This window comes from Pleurodeles waltl, chromosome 2_2 (assembly GCF_031143425.1).
Source record: "Pleurodeles waltl isolate 20211129_DDA chromosome 2_2, aPleWal1.hap1.20221129, whole genome shotgun sequence".
In the NCBI taxonomy this organism is placed as follows: Eukaryota; Metazoa; Chordata; class Amphibia; order Caudata; family Salamandridae; genus Pleurodeles; species Pleurodeles waltl.
Genome location: NC_090439.1, coordinates 517,017,507 through 517,038,864, shown reverse-complemented (window position 1 = coordinate 517,038,864; position 21,358 = coordinate 517,017,507). Strand labels below are relative to the sequence as shown.

Sequence of the window (21,358 nt, the reverse complement as noted above, 5' to 3'; positions counted from 1 at the left end):
AACCAATACCAAAACAGTAGTTGAAGAACAAGAAAATAGGAACACATCAGCCTAAGACAGTGGTTCAACAAGGCAACCAGAACACCTACACAACAAAACAAGACAAACCACACCAGCAAAATACAACACAAAGAGAAAAAATTAATTGAGATGCAAATTAAGTGTAATACAAATTCGACACTATGTCGATAGCAAAGGGTATGGGTTAAGGATGTATTACACTACTGAGCAGTAATTATTTCAGGAAGTATCTTTACCTATGAAGAAATCACAGATAGACAAGTTAAGAAGGAAATAATTACTCTGAATCCTAAGGCTCTGATCTACCAGAAAACATAGAATGACCAGAGCGTTTGAAACCATTGTTACTATGATGCAAAGTGACATAAGCACAGCTGGCAGTATGAAGCTGTTCTTTACGTGCTCCTGTTGGTCTGGGTTTGGTGAAAGATAGACGGAATTAAACAGCAGATGGTCGTTCCTGAATCCATTAAATTGAGTTGTTGCAAAGGCAAACATAGTGTTGAGAAAAAATATAGGATTTCAAATGGAAACCTCCATAGTTACTTCTGGTGCTCCTGTAAGAAATATTATTTAATCAAAAATGTAATATTCATTTATTTTTTTGAATTTCTCAACAATTGTTTGAATATGTCAACATATTAAACGAACAACTAAATTATAAGCACTAACACGTTGTGATTTGCTATGTAATTAGTGGTTTAAGTCATTTTTTAATGGAATCCATTAGGGAGAGCTTATTAAAAACCACATTTTACTTACCATTTTTGTGTATTGTATAGTCAAGTGATTTGGAAGAAACTCGTTTGGTGCTCACTGTTTATTTTAATAGCTTTGCTCGCAATTACTTTTGCATGGTTTATCTACTGAATCTCATCTTATGCAAGGATTATTACATGAAACAATTCAGTTTTCAGAAGTTAGCCTATTTAAAAAAATAGGATTCATGAAGACAGATACTAATAACTTTTTCTTGTGCAGCTTACCTTACCATTGCACTTCAGATCCACCATCTAATGAATGATGTAGCTTTACTCTTCCATACGATGATACACCAGCCAGTAACATGCTGTCCAATTAATTTGTCTTTCCAAGATCACCTTGTACTTATATTGTTCAGGTAACATTTTCTCTGTGGAAATGTATAATGAAGAAGTGAATTAAAGGCATTTACACATATAATAAGGGGCACTTACTAACATCTGCGGCACATACTAACTTCTGTTATTAGGTTTGTGTTGTAATTACTCATTATGAAAATTGCCATCTGCGTTTCATAAAAAATGCAAATACAAGAAAATCATCTGTTCAATAGCTTTTCTGTGTAGCTGTCTAATTATGTTTCAGGCGAAGAAATTCCAACGGTTAAATCAAACAGACATCTCAAAAAAGAGAAAAGGCATAAAGGCATAAAAATGCTTGTAAAACTGCTTACACCGTATAGGCATATTTACTTTACTTGTCATTCCCTAGTAAAATGGCACTACCTGTGTCCAGGTTCTGTAAATTAAATGCCAGCAGTGGGCCTATAGCACTAAAGTAGTATTTTAAACATCGTAGGCCTGCCATTGCAGCCTGTGTGTGGCAGTTTTAAACTGCCATTTCGACCTTGCAAAACAAACCTTCTGCCAGGCCTAAACATTCACATAGGTCACATATAATATAAGCCCTGGACTTACCAAATGGCAGGCTGCAGTGTATTTAAATGTTCTTTTAAGTTGCACATGTCCTGGTAGCCCGCTTCAAACTCGGAAACAATCAGTAATAGTCCTTATATTTAAAAAGGGTGAGAGATAAGACACTAGTTGTTATAGGCTCATATCATTACTTGACTCCACTTTGAAAATAGAATCCTGCTGTCATGCTTGGAAGACCGGGTTAAGGAGCACAGTATTATATCCAATGTACACTATGGGTTATGAAAGGGTATTGGTATCATAGAATTAACCAAACACTGTGTGGAGGAGTTTTTTCTCTAACATGGCTCACCAAATTTAAGTTGACGGGCAAGAATTTGCATCCCCTAGCACGGTTTTTCAGACTCTAAGATACCTCCCTGTGAGATTTCTCAATGTGGGCGGTTGCCGCAGGTGGTGACCATTCACATTAAGAAAGCTGCTGCTCATTTTGAAAATGTGCTCGAGCAACAGAATGAAGCAGCGCCCTGTGGGTTGTCCCATGGAGTCATTCATGCTGATTTTGCAGTGCTGCACAAGCTCCCAGCGCTAAAAATCAGCCTGAGCCGCAGGCTGTGCCCAAAATTGTCCCCGCTCGTGTAATTCCACAGAATGTTGCAGAGTTTTTAAGTAACTCAGTGAAATTCAGCATATTGAAAATCCTCATGCTCCACTGAGGCCTAATATTTGAAGAGTGCATTAAACATTGCCTCTTGTTTTCTGTCATTCAATCTGAAGTCTGCTGCTGCATTGAATAGGAACATTGTGAAGGACTGCTTAAATCTGCATGCATTTGAGCACGTTGACTGGTTATCTTATGTTAAGCGTATATGCTATAAGGGTATTTGGACAAAATATAGATTTAAAAATCTTGGGAGATTGAAATATCATAAATTAAATAACGTGACACAGAAATATCGTGATTCAGAAATATCGCTGACGAGAATATTGTTTTTGAAGTTAGTAATACTTTTGCAAATAATATCGATGTTCTCAATATCATTTTCACTAATATAGTGGGCAAAAATATTCTTTTGGATTATGTTAATGTGTTTTAGGTGATATATTAATTTTAGCTGCTACTATGGTTTATATAAATGTTCTGAATTGTTTTTATAATATATAGCTTCCAATTTTAAGTGTTTTAGAAATGTTATTAATTTCTAATAGAATTATATCGGGGCATATTTATGATACCCCTGGTGCCACCTTGCACCACATTTGCATTATTTTGTTTTTATGCAAATATGGCATTAAGGTGGCATTTACTACATGCCATATTTACAAAGTGGAGCAATGCAAGCATTGTGCCACTTTGTAATCCCTTGTGCCAGATTATGCTTGCGACAGGCATAATATATGCAAGGGTGGTGTTCTCACGTTGGAGGCTCAGAAAAATAGTGCAGTACAATTTACTAGATTTCACTCTGCCATTTTTAGTGTAATTTTTAACACCTTCCTAAAGCAGGCTTTAAGATGATGCTCCCATTGAAATCAATGGGTCTCCCTGTGCTTTGCTGCATTAGCATAATAATCTATGGGGCTAATCCAGCAAAGCACCACATTAGTGCCATAACTTATTACGCTAATGTGGACATGACCACCACGGTGCGAAAAAGCATTTTTTTGCCTTGCTTATATCTTTGGCACTGTTTGATGAATCTTCACAACATTTTCCAAAAAAGGTGTTTCACTGGGTTTTGTTGTGCATGAAAAATTTTGTGATGATCTGTCAAGCGGAACAAAAAAAAAGGGGGCACGGTTAAAAAAAAGTGTGTTTCCCACGTTCATTAACATAGACTTTTTAGACACGCCTACAGTCTGAATCACGGGGGGAATTACACCAAATTTGGTAAAAAGGTACGTTTTGGTCCACAGACCAAGCTTTTTTTTTTTTAAATTTGGTGTAAATTCATTCAGTAGTTTTTGAGATATTAAACAGACAGTACATTTGTATATCTAGGGCTGCAGATCCAGAGAGATCTCCTTCTGAGACCTGATTGGCTGCCAACACTTCAAACAAGAACTGTTGGCAAAAAAAGGGGGTACGGTATATATATACCCTAACTCCCTAGCCTTGGTCAAGGCCTCCCCAAGGCTTAAAATGATTTTTTTTTTTAAATCACGGGTAAATAAGTAGCTGGATCATGTGCTCTCTGTGATTTAAAGACAGTCTCTTGTGTTTGCAACTGATGTTGCCCCCTGGTGGGCCTGAACCCAGGTGCCTTTTGGGCAAAAATAGAAGGCTTTTAGAAGCCCAAGGAACCAACACCTCTCCAGGTCTATGTTTTTTAAGTAAGCAGGGGGCGCTTGCACCCACGCCCCAGGGACCCCCACTTCTCTGGGGCTTAATCTATAATAATGTAATGGAGGGGTCCTCCCCAATGCTTACAAGGTTTTTTTTTTAAATCACAGGGAAATATGTAGTTGGATCATGTGCTCTCTGTTATTTAAAAAAAAAGACAGTCTCCTGTGTTTGCAACTGATGTTGCTCTGTGGTGGGCCTGATCCCCGGTCCTTTTGAGCAAAAATACAAGGCTTTTAGAGGCCCAAGGAACCAATACCTCCCCAGGGCTATGTTTATTAAGTAAGCGGAGGCGCCCACGCCCCAGGGACTACCACTTCTCTGTGGCTGAATCTATAATAATGTAATGGAGGGGTCCTGCAGAACCCACCAGTCCCCAGGGACCAACATCTCCTGGGGCTATGTTTATAAACTATGCAGGGGCCCGATCAACCCCTGCACACTGGTGACCAGCACCTCTCTGGACCAAGACATTATAAATTTACTAGGGGGTGTCCTGTGAAACCAATAGGGCCCTGGGTACTGCCACCTTCCAGGGCTAGGTATAAAAAGTATACCAGGGGGGGTGCTTGCCCCCCTGCACCCTGGGGACCACCACCTCCCCAGGGCAAGAAATTTAGGAAATAATTTGGGTCCTGCAGACCCCTCCAGTCCCTGGGGACCTCCACCTTCTCAAGGCTACAGAATGATTTTAGGAGAGGGCTCACATGGACCCCAGCCCTGGGTATCTCCACCTTCCTGAGGGCAATTCAAAAGAAGGTGGGAGTCGTGCAATCCCTGTCCTGGAGCCATTTATGGCGCTGGGTAGTGCCACCCCCCAGGGCCAGCTTCTGCTACCTCCTGAAGTGCCCACACTTTGGAGGTAATTGTTTACTTTTGATTGGCGGGAGCTCAGAGTTCCCACCAAGCAAAAGCAAACACTCCACTTTCAGCAAGTGGGAGCTTTATAAATGCTCCCACTTACTGAAAGCGGAGTTTTCATCTCTTTCCCTGCACATTAACATGGAGACAAGGAAAGAGAAATAAAGATTGTTGCTGCACACAGGGAGCTGCTATTTAAAGCAGCTCCCTGTGTGTGTAAGCAATGCTGGATCCCACAGGAGACCCCATGGGCTTTAATGAATGCCCTGGGTACCCTTAAATATATGGATGGGCCCTTTGGGGCCTGGTTGCAGGCAAGGCCCTGCTGGCAAAGCCCTCTGCACAAGGGCAAAGTTCATGTGTGGCACAGGATTGGGTGGTTATAGGGGGTTGGCTGCAGGGCCTGGCCTGTGGGCCATGTGTGGGGGTGGTTGAATTAATCTATAGTCATTAAATTACTTTTAGTGAAACAAAAAACATAGAAATTCCTTGAAAAGGACAAAGGTTACTGGGAAGTTATAGTAAGGAATAGAATAAAAAAATCATAGAAATTCACTTTAAAAAGTTACATTCCTTGAAATAACTTAACTAGGTGAATTTCTATGGTGTTGTACATTTAAAATATGAGCCTTTCTTTAAGTGAAGTAAGTAGCCAGTAGGTAGTTATAGTTAGGGCCTACTTTCCATAGGAAAACAGTTTTTTGAATTGCCCATAACTTTGGTGACGTTTGACGAATCTTCACAGAATGTACTAAACTAATACAACAGTCTGTCCTGCTGCTGTGTAAAAATTTTGGTGGGATTCATCAAGTGTGAGCTAAGAAAAAGGGGGCACTTCAAAGACGTTTTTCCCCATGCAATTTCCATAGGGATTTTTAGAAACGGCTACAGCCCGACCACTAGACAGAATTTAATCAAATTTGGCAAAAAGGTTGCTTTTGGATCAGAAAGTGTCCTTTTTGCAACTTGTTGTAAATACATTCAGTAGTTATTAGGCATTAAAGAAAAAGGACATTTGTATATATGGACATAGTGTAAGAACATAACTCATGATGAGATTTGATTGGCTGTCAGCACTTCAACCAGAAAGTGCTGGCAGCCATCTTGGGATCAATACACAATGCAGCACCTAATTGAACTGCATTGTAGGTCACAAAAAGGAGAACATATCAAGGGTGATAACAGATTTTAGTTGCAATATAAATCATTTGTTGATGGTACCAAACTAACTGTAGGAACTGTGGTGTGATCTGAGGTCATTTTAGCCCAGCAAAAAGCCTTCTGCTGGGATTTCATGAACCATGTTTGAGAGGAAACTGTTTTCTCATGATTTTCCCACAGAGGTTGTGGAAGGTGCTCCAGAAACTAAAATGAGAGCATCTTTTGTGTAAATTCAAACTTTCTTTCTGAGCCATAAGAGAATGAAGTCTGACATTATCAGTAAAACATGTACTTTTAACAGGAGCAACCTGCCAGTTGACTCCCTTGTGTTCTACTGAAGCCTCCAGAGTGTTCTAAAGAACAACTAGAGTGCTAGAAGTCTTACTTATGACAGAAGTGTGGCACTCTTGAAGCCATATTGATTGAGTCAAACTGGGAAAATGTTAAATGTTTAATTTAGAAAGGAACAAAATAAGAGGCTCATTTTGTCATATATATTATGGTCAGTGGTGTAGAAAGGAAAATTAAGAGATGTTTTAAGTGAGTTCTAAAATATCGCCCTCTTCTATTTCATTAAAACATTCTGACAGGCAGACTGAAACATTCCCTTTCACCACTGCCATTTAACTTCCTGATGATCAGCAACTTTACTACAGTGTTCTAATGAGCACGTACAGTGTTAATATTCTGAATTTATGTCAAAAGTGTAATGAAGTTGAAGTGGAAAACTGAAAACATTTTCATCTGAGGATACTGCAGTAAATGCTGAAATTAGGGAGCTTCATAACATATATGTCTCCCAAGATGGCCACCAGAGAAAAAAAGAACCCAAATGTAGGACATATATCACCCACATTTGGCCCAAGTGTAGCCCAGTGACCGAAATGTGTGCAAAAAACATTTTTCTTTTGCAGTTTATATAGAGCAGACTTGACCTAAGGTATTAGAGTACATGAGCATCAGTTATATTACACATGAAGACATGTTCATTTTTGTTGTAGGCATGGGGAGATTACGTGATTTGCCCAGAATCACATGATGTCAAGCTAACAATGAAACTCAAACCCGGATCCCCAGTTGCAAAGTCTGCAGCTCTGGACATAACGCCACATTCTCTCCCTTAAGTTTAACATATATTCAAGTGATCAACTGTATAAAAAACATAAAGATAGCTAATATTTTTCAAGTGATTTGTTGCTATTTGAGAACTCTGAAAATGTGTCCTCATTTCAGATTTTTAGCGCATTGGCCATAATTTCTATGGGAATAAGACCCTCTCATTTTTATAATTTCTAAAGGAAATGCTTTAGGGTATACAGTACATGAAGATAACGTTAGGTCTGCCACACTTGTAATAAATATAGAATTATTGAAATTTTGTTGTTCATTAGAATACTCTGGGAAGGCAGATATCAGGAGCACAGACTCGAATAATTGAGGGCAGAGAGTAGGGTGCGGAGGAATAAGTTGACCACGTTGGCCAGGAGGGAGGGGCATTGGGAGCACAACAGACCATGGAGGGCAGGGGAAACCATACAGAACAGGCAAGAGAGGCTGTGGCAATATAACAGACCATTGATTTTAGAAGGAAGGGGCAATGGCAGTAGAACCAAACATCAAACAGACCCAAATCAGAAAGGAGACTCCCAATGTTCAAAGCCGAAAACAGCTTTATTTTTTCTGTCTCCTGCCTAAAATCACCTATTTGTTTATGTAAGTTAATGGGGAAAATCAATACAGCAAGGTTTTCTTTTCAAAATCTCCCTGTTACCAAGTTCCAAATGTTTACAAGTATGGTACATTGGATCACAAAGGGCCGGAGGAATGGGGTAGGAACATGGATTTAGATAACAGATGGCAGGGGCACTAAACCGATCTTACAGGGCAGGTGTCAAGGGTTGCCCCAGAACAATACAAAACACAGGGCAAGTGGGATGGCAGTGCAGCACAACCAATAATAGAAAGTAATAGGGTGGGGACAGGGTCATGCACAAGGACAACAGAGAACAGAGGGGAAAGAAGCAAGGCCAGCAAGCTGATCATATCAGACAGACCGGAGGAACAGTTGCAGTATAATAGACCATGAAGGGCAGGAGGGAGGGGGCAGGGGACAACAAAAGACTAGACAAGGCAGGAGATAGGGAATGGGATCCTGCATAAAGAAAATGGAGAGCAGCGGGCAAGAGGGCAGTGCAGGAGCAACAAGATTACCATGCAGGCTGACCAACCAGGGCAGGTGGTAGGGGATGCAGCAGCACAGAAGGTCTTGCATGGCAAATGGGAGGGTTAGTGGCCGCACAGCGGCCATTGTGGGCAAGAGGAGGAGGGGTATGCACAAAGGACCATGGAGGACAGAAGGGAGGTATAGGGGCTGGACACAGACAAGATAGGGCAGGGGAAGGGGCTTCGCAATAGACCATGCAGGGCTGGCAGGAGGAGCAGTTGCAACATATTGGAAAGTGAATTACTGGTAAGGGCAGGTAAGTACCTGCACTTAGAAATAGTCCACTAACCCCCACTAGGTTCAGTTAGGTCTCAATAAATTAAACCAAGCTCAACCCTTGGTAGCTTGGAAATGAGCAACAGGCTTAATTTAGGAGACAAAGGCTCTCATTACAACCCTGGTGGTAAATGCTGCCTACTGCTGTGCTGACGGCTGCCATCATACCGTGACAGCGGCGGTATTCTGCTACGGGTATTATGACCCACACTGAGAAATCTGGCACTATACAGACACCCACACAAGTCCGCCAGCCCAAAGGTCAGTGATAAATTGGCGGTACCAAAACCTACACCATTACGCCAACAGGAATACGCCCACAGTATCAGGACCCACGAATCACCACGGCGGTCTTTCATCTGTGGTAAACCACTGGCGGTATACACCGCCGCGCTCAAAATACCCACACACTAACAAAACTACAACACATTGGACAATTCAAATTACACACACCCGACATACATACACACACCACACCCACGCACCAAATCCAATATAAAATGCACACCCACATTACCCACAACACTTTCTATGAAAAAAAAGATTGTCAACACAGAGAGACACAAGCCAGGAGCACACACTCAATCTGATCCACAGAACACCATCACCCATACACCATCCACGCACCTCACAGCACACACCACAACACATCACCCCACACATCCTCACACATATCACTCACACCACATCCATGGCACCCCAAAGACACCCCAGGTTTTCAGAGGAGGACCTAAGGGTCATGGTGGAGGAAATCATCCGGTAGAGCCACAGCTATTCAGATCACAGGTGCAGCAGATGTCCATTGCTAGGAAGATGGAGCTATGGCGGAGAATCGTGGACAGGGTCAATGCCATTGGAAAGCACCCAAGAACAAGGGATGACATCAGGAAGAGTTGGAATGACCTACAGGGGAATGTGTGTTCCGTGGTTGCAAGACACTAGGTAGCCGTACAGAGGACAGGCGGTGGACCCCCACCTCCTCCCCTACAACTTACAACATGGGAGGAGCAAGTCTTGGCGATAATGCATCCTGAGGACCTCGCAGGAGTAGCAGGAGGACTGGACTCTGGTAAGTCAAATCTGTAATACTATATCCCCACCCTACCTGCATGCCATCACAAACTCCTACCACTACCCTCACCCCCATCACTCCACCACCTCACATATACCCCACTATCACAACCCACCCATCCCAAAACCAAGCCCTGCATGTAACACCAATCCATGAAACCCCATCACAGACCTGCATGGACACCCATCACCACAGCATGCCCATTAGAGTGAATCACCTAGCCCACAAAAATACCACGCACACAAGGCAAAGCTGACAGGGCAATCCAAACTATACAGAGAAACACACCCATGCACAAGATGGCCCATGCAGATACAATAACACTGCATTTTCATCCCCACAGGACCCCTACTCAACGTCACCGGAGAGGTGTTGCCAGCAACATCCAGTCCCCCCCAGAGGAGGCCCACAGTGATGACAGCAGCTCTGCATGCCTGGATCACGATGACCAACCTGGCCCATCAGGTACCTCTGGACAGTCGGGTACCCAAGCATAGTCCCAACCCACCACAGACCCTCCCCACTCAGGAAACACCAGCACAGCACCTACCCAGCGGGCCCATGCCACTGTCCCCAGGACACGTCAATCAGCAGTGTGTCCACCACTACAGGGACCCCAGGCAACCCCACAAACACAGGACCATCAGGGACCTGGGGCCAGTGGCAGTGGGCACACGGTTCAGGGGACAGAGGCACAGGGCAACAGGGAAACTGGGAGGACTGCTATGCAACAGGGGGAGGACAGGCCCAGGGAACCCACTCTCCAGGTGGCACTCACCTACATCCTGTGAGCATACCACCATTCCCAGGAGACCATGGGCCAGATACTGTACAAGTTGCAGGAGACCCAGCCGCTGCAGGAGGGACAGTACCTGGGGATCAGGGAGGACCTCAAAAACATCTACACCATCCTGGTCACCATTGCAGGGGTGCTGGCGGACATGGGCAAGACCATGAGGGAGGCAGTGGCACAACAATGGGCCCCTGACACTAGCCACACCGAAGAGCAGCCCTCCACCTCCGCCGGCGCTAGTGGACAGGAGGCCCTGCCACCGGGCCAACAGGCCATTAGCACCCCACCCCCTGCAGAAGGAGAACCACTCGATCCCTGCGATACAGGCAGAAGCCAGACCCACGCCAGGAAATAGGACTCTCCTGATTGTCACCCTTCTGTCCCACTCTGTCACCCTGTCCACCTTGAACTGCCATTACTCCCCTTCCTATGGCCCACTGGATAATGAACCTGTGATACCAAGAGACTGGACTCTAACTGGACATTCCTCCACCATCACCCCAACCCTTTGCACATCCCCCTCTATTTATGAGCACTTAAATAAACACCCTTGGAACAAATACAAATCTTGAGTCTGTCAAATGATTGAAATATGTATTAGTACAACAGTCTGAAAACATTGTAAGTCATATACACAGTAATATATACATTTGTATGGCCTTTAGTGGGCAGCAGTAAACATACCAGGAGCCAGAGTGGGCACAGATATCTGAAAATAGAGATGCCAAAGGGTACAGTAAATGGCCATAGACATAGGGAAATCAGGCTGCCATGTACAGTGTCCAACAGAACACTGAAATGTAAAGAGAAGTTACAGTGTCTTACCTGTGTGTCACTGGAAGTACTGCTGTATTATATTACTTCTGTTGTCCACATCTTCTTCCTCTGCCTCCTCTTCCTCACTGTCCACAGGCTCCACCGCTGCCACAAGACCATCTCCAGGCTCATCCTCCTGCAGAAAAGGCACCTGGCGTCTCAAGGTCAGGTTGTGCAACATGCAACATGTACGATGATCTGGCACACCTTCTTGGGTGAGTAGTACAGGGATCCACCTGTCAGATGGAGGCACCGGAACCTGGCCTTCAGGAGTCCGAAGGTTCTTTCAATTATCCTCCTTGTTCACCCATGTGCCTCATTGTAACGTTCCTCTGCCCTTGTCCTGGCATTCCTCACTTGGGTCAGTAGCCATGAGAGGTTGGGGTAACCAGAGTCACCTGCAAATATAGAGGGATACCTGTTAGACACACACTAACCCTTAGGGACAACCCCAAACCCACACACCAACATATACAGGGTGGGGACCTTGGGCTCACCTATTAGCCACACCCGGTGCCTCTGGAGTTGGCCCATCACATATGAGAGGCTGCTATTCCTCAAGATGAAGGTGTCATGCACAGAGCCAGGATACTTGGCATTCAAATAGGAGATGTACTGGTCCGCCAAACACACCATCTGCACATTCATAGAATGATAACTTTTTCTATTCCTGAACACTCGTTCATTTCTCCGGGGGGGGGGGGGGAACAAATGTCACATGTGTACCATCAATGGCACCAATGATGTTGGGAATATGTCACAGGGCATAAAAGTCAGCTTTCACTGTGGCTAAATCCTCCACCTGGGGGAATACGATGTAGCTGTGCATATGTTTCAGCAGGGCAGACAACACTCTGGTCAACACGTTAGAGAACGTTGGCTGAGACATCCCTGATGCCATGTCCACTGTTGTTTGGAAAGAACCACTTGCCAGGAAATGGAGCACTGACTGGACCTGCACTAGAGGGGGGATACCTGTGGGCTGGCGGATAGCTGAAATCAGGTCTGGCTCCAATTGGGCACACAGTTCTTGGATTGTGGCCCGATCAAGTCTGTATGTTAGTATAATGTGTCTGCCCTCCATTGTCGCAAGGTCCACCAGGGGTCTGTACACCAGAGCATGTCGCCATCTTATATTCATCCTCAGCGGTTGAAGCCTACAGAGGAAAATGGTGAGCAGAGGATCATATTCACACATCAATTGAAATAATGATGCATCTTTTCCTTTACAGAATCTGTATGTGAATCCGACAGTCAGGTGCTGTGCCAATGTCTGCTGTGACGCATTTAGGGGGCAATGCCTGTGCCCCCCTGAAATGGCGGCTGCCTGACCTGTGAGGAGGGACAAGTGAAAATGAGGTAATTCCGCTGGCATTGTGCGCCGTTGCGGTAGGAGGTCGACTACCGTCACACAACTTCACACTGGTTATCATTTGGCCCATGGGTTCCATGAGCCAATGGCGATGTACGCCGGTGGTGACGGTGTGCACTGTCGCGGACGTCACCACCATTTTCTAGCTATTCACTCACTTGCTACCTGACCTTCAACAGGAGAGGACCTACACTGCAAGTGCAGCTATGACCAGTGTCTGGAAGTGACAATGGCTCATGTGTCTGGGGAAAGGGCCTCTGCCTTCACTATGGAGAAGTTGGAGGAACTGGTGGATGGGGTCCTACCCCAGTACACGTTACTCTGTGTTCCTCCAGACAAATAGGTGAGTGCACTGTGAGCATGACGCGTGGGTCATGAATGTATGGATTGCTGTGTGTGTAAGCCACATGAAGGGGGGCTGAGGCATCCTGGCCAAAGTGCTGCATGTATGGTGGTCAATGTATGTGCGTCAGGGGATGGGAGGGATCTGGTGGGCCATGAGTTTGACAGTCCGGACAGTTAACTAATTCCTTTTTCTGCTGTCTTTTCCATGCAGGTCGGCACCCATTAGAAAAAGGGTATTTAGTTTGCCATCGCCAAGGAGGTGCGGACCCAGGGGGTCTTTGACAGGCAGAGCGCTCACTGCCCCAAGGCAAGGAAGACGGCGGAGGCCCAGCTGTTGCTGGCCTCCCAATGAGGAAGGGGTGCCTGTCATACCATGACCCCCCCTGATGTTCCGCATCCTGGCAGTGGCCTATATGGAGTTTGATGGGTGCTTGCAGGCATCACAGCAGCCACAAGGGGATGAGTACAGATTCAGAAACATGACTTTGCGCGCGTTATGGTTTATCTAGGTGGGGATGTGGGCTGCGGGTGCCCCTAGGCCAGGGCGAACATGGCGGGGTAGGTCCCTTGGTGGGCAGGCTCTGAAGCACTCCAACCCCAATATGTTAGGGGGCATCCACTACTGGGCAGGGTCCTGTGAGTTTCAGGTGTACAGCTAATGGCGTTAGGCATTGTACCCCATGGGCTGGTGACTATCTTAGTAAGTGCATGGTCTAGTGCCTAGGGCTGCTCCCTGTGTGTTGTGGACGCCAACGGCAGTGGTGGTGCTGGCACTGACAAGTGTATCCTCTGTCTCTCCCCCTTTTTGCTTTGGCACCCTGTCCTTGTGTGCATTAGCATCATCTGGCGGAGGAGCAGAGGTACCGGCGACGGAGGGAGCTGCATCCCACATGGGCCAGGAGGCCGAATCCACCGACGGTGAGGGCACCATTGGGACGGAGGGCAAGGGGAGCACCACGACGGGGACAGGAGGGGACACCGCAGACAACGATTCCTCCGACTGAAGATCCCTGCGGTGGCAGACACCTCTGTGCCCACCCCAACAACAGGTACAGCTGCCCCCTCCCTACCAGAACTGCCATCCCAGCAGCCCCTCAGCATTTTTCCCATGCCCGCTCACCCAGGAGGGTAGGCATCTCCTTCGCCCCAGGCACCTCAGGCCCTGCCCCAGTCAGCCCTGCTTCCCTCAGTGAGGAGGCTATTGACCTCCTGAGATCCCTCACTGTTGGGCAGTCAACCATTCTGACTGTCATACAGGGTGTCGGGAGACATTTGCAACAAACAAATGCATATCTGGAAGGCATTCATTCTGGCGTGGCAGCCCAACAGAGAGCATTTCAGGCTCTGGCCTCCGCACTGATGGCAGCCATTGTTCCTGTGTCCAGCCTCCCCCTCCAACTTCCTCTAACCAGTCCCAATCCCCTCAACCCCAGGCTATCCCAAGTACACCTTCAGACCAGCATTCACACAAATCAACACACAAAAGTCGCTCAGGCAAACACAAGCACCACACTTCATCTCACAGGCACTCACACAAGCACCATCCCCATGCAGACACACCAGAATCCACTGACTCGACTGTGTCCCCCTCCTCCTCGTCATCCACCTCCCTCTCAGTAACATCTCCACTCGCACCTGCATGGACTACATCCTCATCCACTACCTCCATCACCAGCACTCCCATCACAACACACCCCTCACTGGCAGTCACCACCTCCACATCCATACACATGTCCCCTGTGTCCTCTCCCAGTGTGTCTGTGATCCCTCCTCCCAAAGTACACAAACGCATGCACCCACCCACCCAACAGCCATCCACCTCCCTACAGCATCCAGCCCATGAGCCTGCACCCAAGCTCGACAGACACATCCTACAACCACTCCCTCTTCATCTGCTCCCAAACCCTCTCCCTCTTCCCACCCCAGTGTCCGTAAGAAGCTTTTCCTGGCAAACATTGACCTGTTCCCTACCCACCATCCTTCCCCTTGGGTCAGGGTGGCCATAACCCAGCCCAGCACCTCAGCCACCAAGTCAACATCCGCTGTGGTTCCTGCAGCTATCGGAGGCTCAAAGGGGGAACCTGTCAGCCCAGCAAGTGTGCCACCATCCCCTGCCAAGGCCAAAGCCATTCCGCCACCTGGCAAGATAAAGAGGGGGACAGCAGCCAGCAACGGGAAGGAGCCACAACCTCCCAGCAAGGCGACCTCAAAGAATCCAGCTGCCAGATCCAAGGTAACACCACCATCTGCCAAGGTGAGGAAGGGGCAGAAGACACCAGGCAAGGCACTTCAGCTGTCCGAGGCTGCAGGTGAAGGCCTGATGGTTACCAACACAACTGCCAGCACCACCACCTGCACCGCGGGCAGCACCGTCAGCAGCCCTACCGCTAACACCGCCGCAAGCACCCCCTACTGCACCGCCACCTGCACCGCCGCAAGCACCATTACTGTCAGCAACAACAGCCCCAGTGGGCTGCTGTCTGAGGCTGCAGGAAAAGGGATGGAGCCTCCCTCCACCACTGGCAGCACCGGCACCTGCACTACGGCCAGCACCACCACCTGCACCGCCACTAGCACCGCCGCAGGCACTGCCGCAAGCACCGCCACCTGCACCACTGACAGTAGCACTACTACCAGCAGCAGCAGCCCCAGTGGGCAGCCGTCCGAGGCTGCAGGAGAAGGGCTGGAGCCTCCCTACACCACTGGCATCACCCCCACCAGCACCGGCACTACCACCAGTTTGCAGCCGTAGCTGCCGCCGGATGGAGTCTAGCCCTGCCTCCATGAACTATCATGCAACCTGGTCCCTGCAGATCTCGTGCCCAGACACCCAGGTGAGGTACTGTGAACAGCCATGCCCCAAGTGTTGCATCACTGGGCATCCTCCAGAACCAGCAGAGAAAGGCATCCACTCACCATATCCTTGGCAGGATGAAGCACACTGGGCACAAAGCCCCCTCCAGAACTAGTGGGCAAACCACCCACTAGAGAGACTGTGGCCTCGCACTCCCCAGAACCAAGCAGTGGGCAAACCACCCACTTGAGATACTGTTACTTTGCACTCCCCAGGACCAAGCAGTGGGTAAACCACCCACTAGAGAGACTGTGGCTTTGCACCGCCAGGGTTGTAATGAGGGCCAAAGTGTGTAAACCATTTCACAAAACAGTAATTAAGTAAAACACAGGAAACAGCTTAAAAATCCAAAATCAATTTATAAACAATAGGGAATATTTGTATCTTTAATTTGACACCCAAACTAATGTAATCGGATAAGGGGAACCAGAGATATGATTTTTTTAATAATTAATGTTTTGAAGCACACAGAAACAAAAAGTGCAAATCTGGTCATCTGGGCGCACCTTGAACGGGGCAAAGTCAAAATTTCAGACCGCAATGGATCCATGCTTGGCTACAGCAAGCGGGAGGCCTCTATTAAAAGTTTACCTTCATACTTAGTTGTTTTCTTGAAGATTTTCTTCAGTAGGATGAAGTCACAAATATGTTCTGACCTCCCTGGAGCCCTTCTCGGATACGAGTCGCAGGACACCTCGGTGAAGATTTCTATGTTCATACGTAGTCGATTTTTCGGGACAAAATTCTTTTTCTGGGCCAAAGTTGAATCTTGATCTGACGTCTCTGGAGCCCTTCTCGGATACACTGCCCGGGAAGTCCCGGTGAACTTTTTACCCTCGGACTTAGTCACTTTTTTTGAGCTTTTGCTCTCCGTCGTCAGTTGACCTTCCACAACATGCCGATTTCGAGTCAACATCCTTTGATTGCCTTTCCAGGAGCCACCGGTAAAATCCTGGAAGTCCGGGGCTCCGGAGCTTTTCAGCGGGATGAACCTGCAATTCATGCTGGGTCACGGTCGACTTAAGCAGGCATGACTCTCGACAGTGCGTCGGTCCCTTTATGGAGCATTTTACAAAAAATTCTCCAGTCTTCTCCAAACTTCTGAATTTTCTGCCAGAAGGTGTCTGAAGGTCTTTTAGGATTCCACAGCTCACCCAAGGGGTCCAGAAGCTCTGAGTTGCTCTCTGAGGGTTAGGACTCCAACTCCCAAAATGCACCTGGCTCAAACTTCAAAATGACCTCAGGACAATAACCAGCTGATCAGTTTCTTCAGGAGTTGATGGAGAGGACTCTGATTAGCTATTTTTCACGGTAGCAAGCAGGGAGTCCCTTCTGAACCAATTGAAACCAGGCAAAGCTGTTTTTGTGATAAAGCCCAAGTGTGCAGCTGGTGCAGTCCTTCAGAGTGCAGTGTCCAAGTGCAGGTCTTGGGTCCAGCAGGGCCAACCTTCTTCTTCTTATGTTCTTCCTTGTAGGGATCTGTGGTGTGGGTGCAGCTATGCCATATTTATCCTTGCTCCTCGGGTGAAAACTGGGGGGGTCGGGGGGGTAGTTGTCCAATCACAGGCAGGCCCCTTCCCCCTTAATGACTACTTCCTTGGGAGTGTGTAAAAGTCCATCCCAGGGAGCAACATTCTTCAAAAATCCAACAGTGATTTTTGGAGGTTAGATCTGGCTAAGCCCGCACACTGGTGTGACTAAAAATCCTAAATACACCCCTCTCCTGCCCTCTCCTAATATGATCAAGAGGGTACCTAATTGTCTGGGGTTGCAGGTAATGCCGGAGGTCCCGAGCCGCTCCAAATGTGCTTCCCTGCCTTTGAAGACTAGTTTAACTGCTCACTCCCAATCCTGTTTCACCATCTGCTGAGGCAGAGCTCCTCCCCAGGCACATCCTTTGTGTTCAGCCCAAGCCACTTCACACCTCACCAAGGGAGCCTGGCCAGGATGTCAGAGGCTGGCTAATCAGAGAAGGGTACCACAGAGCTAAAGTTGGCAACTTTCAGATAGAGTTTTAAAACTCTTTACCTGAATTAGTTATATTAAATCCCACAACTGCAAGTTGTGGGATTTATTATACCAATTAATTAGATACCAACCTCAAGGTGTCTGTCTCTTATGGGGACAATTAAAATATAGTCTCCCCATTTTAGCCTATGAAGGCCATACACTACAGTGAGGGAAAAACAAATGTGTCTATTTTACCTTACCAGGGCTTACAGAGCAATTTTATATAAGGTCCCTGCTTATAGTTACATGGCACCCAACCCTAGGGGCACATAGGGATCACCCTGGGGGTGACATAAGTAAAAATAAGGTAGTTTAAGACTTTGGAAGTACTTTTAATTACAAAGTCAAATTTGCATATGACTTTTGTTTTGAAAGCAGCCAGCAAGGCAGGCCTGTCTTTAAATTGACCACAGCAGTGTACCTATGGGGGCAATACCTATGCTGGGGTCCCTAAACCTACATGCCCTACCATATACTAGGGATTATAGGGTAGGTTGACATAGCCAATTATAATTAGCCTAATTTACATACTCATTTGACACAGAGCACAGGCCCTGGTGCTGGTAAGCAGTACACAGGGCACCCTCAGAGTCAGGAAAACACCAGCAAAAAGTGAAAGATAGGTGCAAAAGGTTAGAGGGCCTCTGCAATCAACCCTGTTTTCTCCCACAGCATAACAAAGAATGGAGGGCAGAGGAGAGTAGCAGCGAAATGTACCATGGAGGACAGGAGGGGGGGATAGGGGCATTACACTCAAACAGGCACAGAGAAAGTGGCAGGGACAGGCAGCCCCCACCTGACCATACTGTGCAGATGGGAGGCGCAGTGGCAGCTCAACAGAATACTCAGAGCAGAAAGAAAGGGCAGTGGTAGGCCCATGGAACATAGTAGGCAAAAAGGAGGGAGCAGGGGCATACAGACAGATATCAGAAGATGGGGGAAGGAGGATGGGGCAGCAAGCTAAGCACAGAGACTAAGCAGGAAGGCAATGATGGGGCACAGAATTGAGCAACGGAGGGCAGGAGAAGTGGACAGGGACATCAAGCTAAATGGTGGGCAGTAGCAGCACATCAGACCATGAAGGGCAGGAAGGATGGTCTGGTACCTAGACACAGACAACAGAGGGTAGAGAGGAGGTGGATGTGGCAGCAAGCTAACTGTTCAGGGCAGATCAGAAGAGTAGTGGCAGAACGACAACCACACAGGCCTGTAATGAGGGAGCATGAACTCAGACAATGGATTTTAAGGGGTGGGGGTGGCAAGAGCGGCAAGCTTGAGCGGGGGCAGTAAATGCCAGGACCTACATCCAAACCTCCCATGCTTTGTGGTGGCAATTTTACTATTTTTTTTAAAAACTAGAAATTTGCTGAAAAAAAATCAAATGTTACCGTTAGGAAATAGAATACAAAAGAACCTCACTAAAATTGACTTAACATTCACAAAAAAAGCTTTCAGGGACATCATAATTAGGTTCAGATTTTACAATCACAAAACCATAGAAATTCAGCTGTTAGAGTTATTTCTAGTATAACTCATGCTAATTAGCTGAAAAAATACAGCACTCATCTTCTATGACATCATTGATAATATCACTGTAACATTAGCAGTACAATATTTGATGAGAAAACGGTTCATGGTGAGGGCACGAGTTATAGTTACCTTATGGCACAAGCAATAACTCTAACTATATGTAGCAGCTATATTTCTATGGTTTTGTGCATGCAAAATCTGAATCTAACTATAATGTCCCTGTAACCTTAGGTTTTTTAGTATATTTGTATATATGTACATATGTGTGTGTGTGCATATATATATTAATTGATGATTTAATATTTTTCTACATTCATGGGGTAGCTCAAATATGGGATGTGTTTGAAGTGAAGTGTCCTACCTACTTTTGCCTAAACTGCAGTACTAATAGAAAAAATTAACCTCTTCACAGTTCATGACTTTCCCTACTGTCGAGCTGTTGCTGTACCAGGAGTGGAGCTAATGTTACCCCTCCAATCTCCAACACCTTTGTATTCTGGTGCTAAATGGAGTGGGATAGTACATTTCACCCCTCCGAAATCCAATGCTTTCACTTCTGTTCCACAGACTGGAGTGGGAATATTACGTTTTATCTCTTTAAAGACCAACGCTTTCCCTACTGTTGTACTGTATGTAGTAGGAAAAGCAATTTTCACCCCTCTGAAATCCAGCACTTTCCCCTCTGTTGCAGAGATTGGAATGGGAACAGTACATTTTACCCCTGCATAGTTCAATACTTCCTATACCGTTGTGTTAACTGGAGTGAGATAGTATATGTCCCCTCCTTCGAAATCCATCACTTAGCCTTCTGTTGCACAGACTGAAGTGGGCATATTACATATTACCCATCCACAGTCCAACACATTTCCTACTGTTGCACTGTTTGGAGTTTGAATATAAAATGTTCCCCTCTAAAATCCAATGCTTTCCCTTCTTTTGCACAGTTTGGAGTGAGAATAGTACATTTCACTCCTCTGAAATGCAATGCTTTACTTCTTGTTACACAAACTATTGTGGCAATACTACATTTAACCACGTTAAAGTCCATTGCTTTCCATACTGTTGCTAAGATTGGAGTGGGAATTGTAAATTGTATCCCTCGGAAGTCCAACACATTCCCTTCTGTTGTGATGTTTGGAGTGAGAGTGGTAAATTTAAAACCTTCAAAAGTCATATATTTTCCCTACTATTCTGTGGATTGGAGTGGGAAAAGTACATTTGACCCCTCTGAACTCCAACACCTTCCCTGAAAACCCACATCTAGAAACAACTTAGTTCACACCCTTTGTAGCCATTCAAATCAATTGAAATGGAGCAAACTCCATGCTGAGCTGATTCGAATGAAGCAGAACTGCAGTAATGAGAATGGTTTTCTAACAGAAGAATGCATTATGATAGAGAGGTTTCAACAAAATTGGCAATGGGTTAATTTTGAGTAAAACAACGTTGATCTTTTATCAAGAGTGAGGTCAAAGTAAGATGGGACATACGGAACCATCATGTGTCAATTTTGAGTAAAAACTATTTTATCCATCATTAAGAATGAGGTCTGAAAAGTATTTGAATGTGGTGTAAAGTATGTAATATTATTTGTTATATACCAGGAAAATGTAAACTGTATGTTGTTAGGTAATTATGCATTTGAATAAATATGTTTCTTTGTCCCCTATAGACTTTGATTTGATCTAATGGTGGTGTGAACAACACTGATTTCCATCAAAATGCCTCATTGACAAATTAATTTTAATGAGTGCATTTAATGTTAATAAGAAATGATGTTTTTAAGTAAACAGATGTTATTTTATAAGTGATGGATGTGTTTTTAGAATGTTTATGCAGTGTATTTGTTCACTATATATTAAACAATATTTTTTTGAACTATAGTGAGCCAGAGACTGATTTTAAATATTGTTGTATATTTCCTAAGATGTGTACTCATGTGGCTATGTTTCCACTTGCCTAAGAGAGGTTTTATTGCATACTGTGGTTTGCTTGTTGTGGCATTCAATTTCACGTTGTTGTCAATGGTGGCTGGCGCGCGC

At 45.8% G+C, this 21,358-nt stretch overlaps 1 protein-coding gene across 1 annotated transcript in view; it reads right to left on the bottom strand.

Annotated features, from left to right (window-relative positions):
* LOC138276544 (histamine H3 receptor-like) overlaps positions 1-16,779 on the bottom strand; it is a 143,167-nt gene extending 126,388 nt beyond the window's left edge. The window contains exons 1-2 of the mRNA XM_069219202.1: positions 16,368-16,779; positions 258-434 (exon numbers count right to left, since the gene is read on the bottom strand). Of these exons, the coding sequence (XP_069075303.1) occupies positions 258-434; positions 16,368-16,779 (589 nt within the window). The remainder of the gene's footprint in view (positions 1-257; positions 435-16,367) is intronic.
* Positions 16,780-21,358: the final 4,579 nt, after the last annotated feature.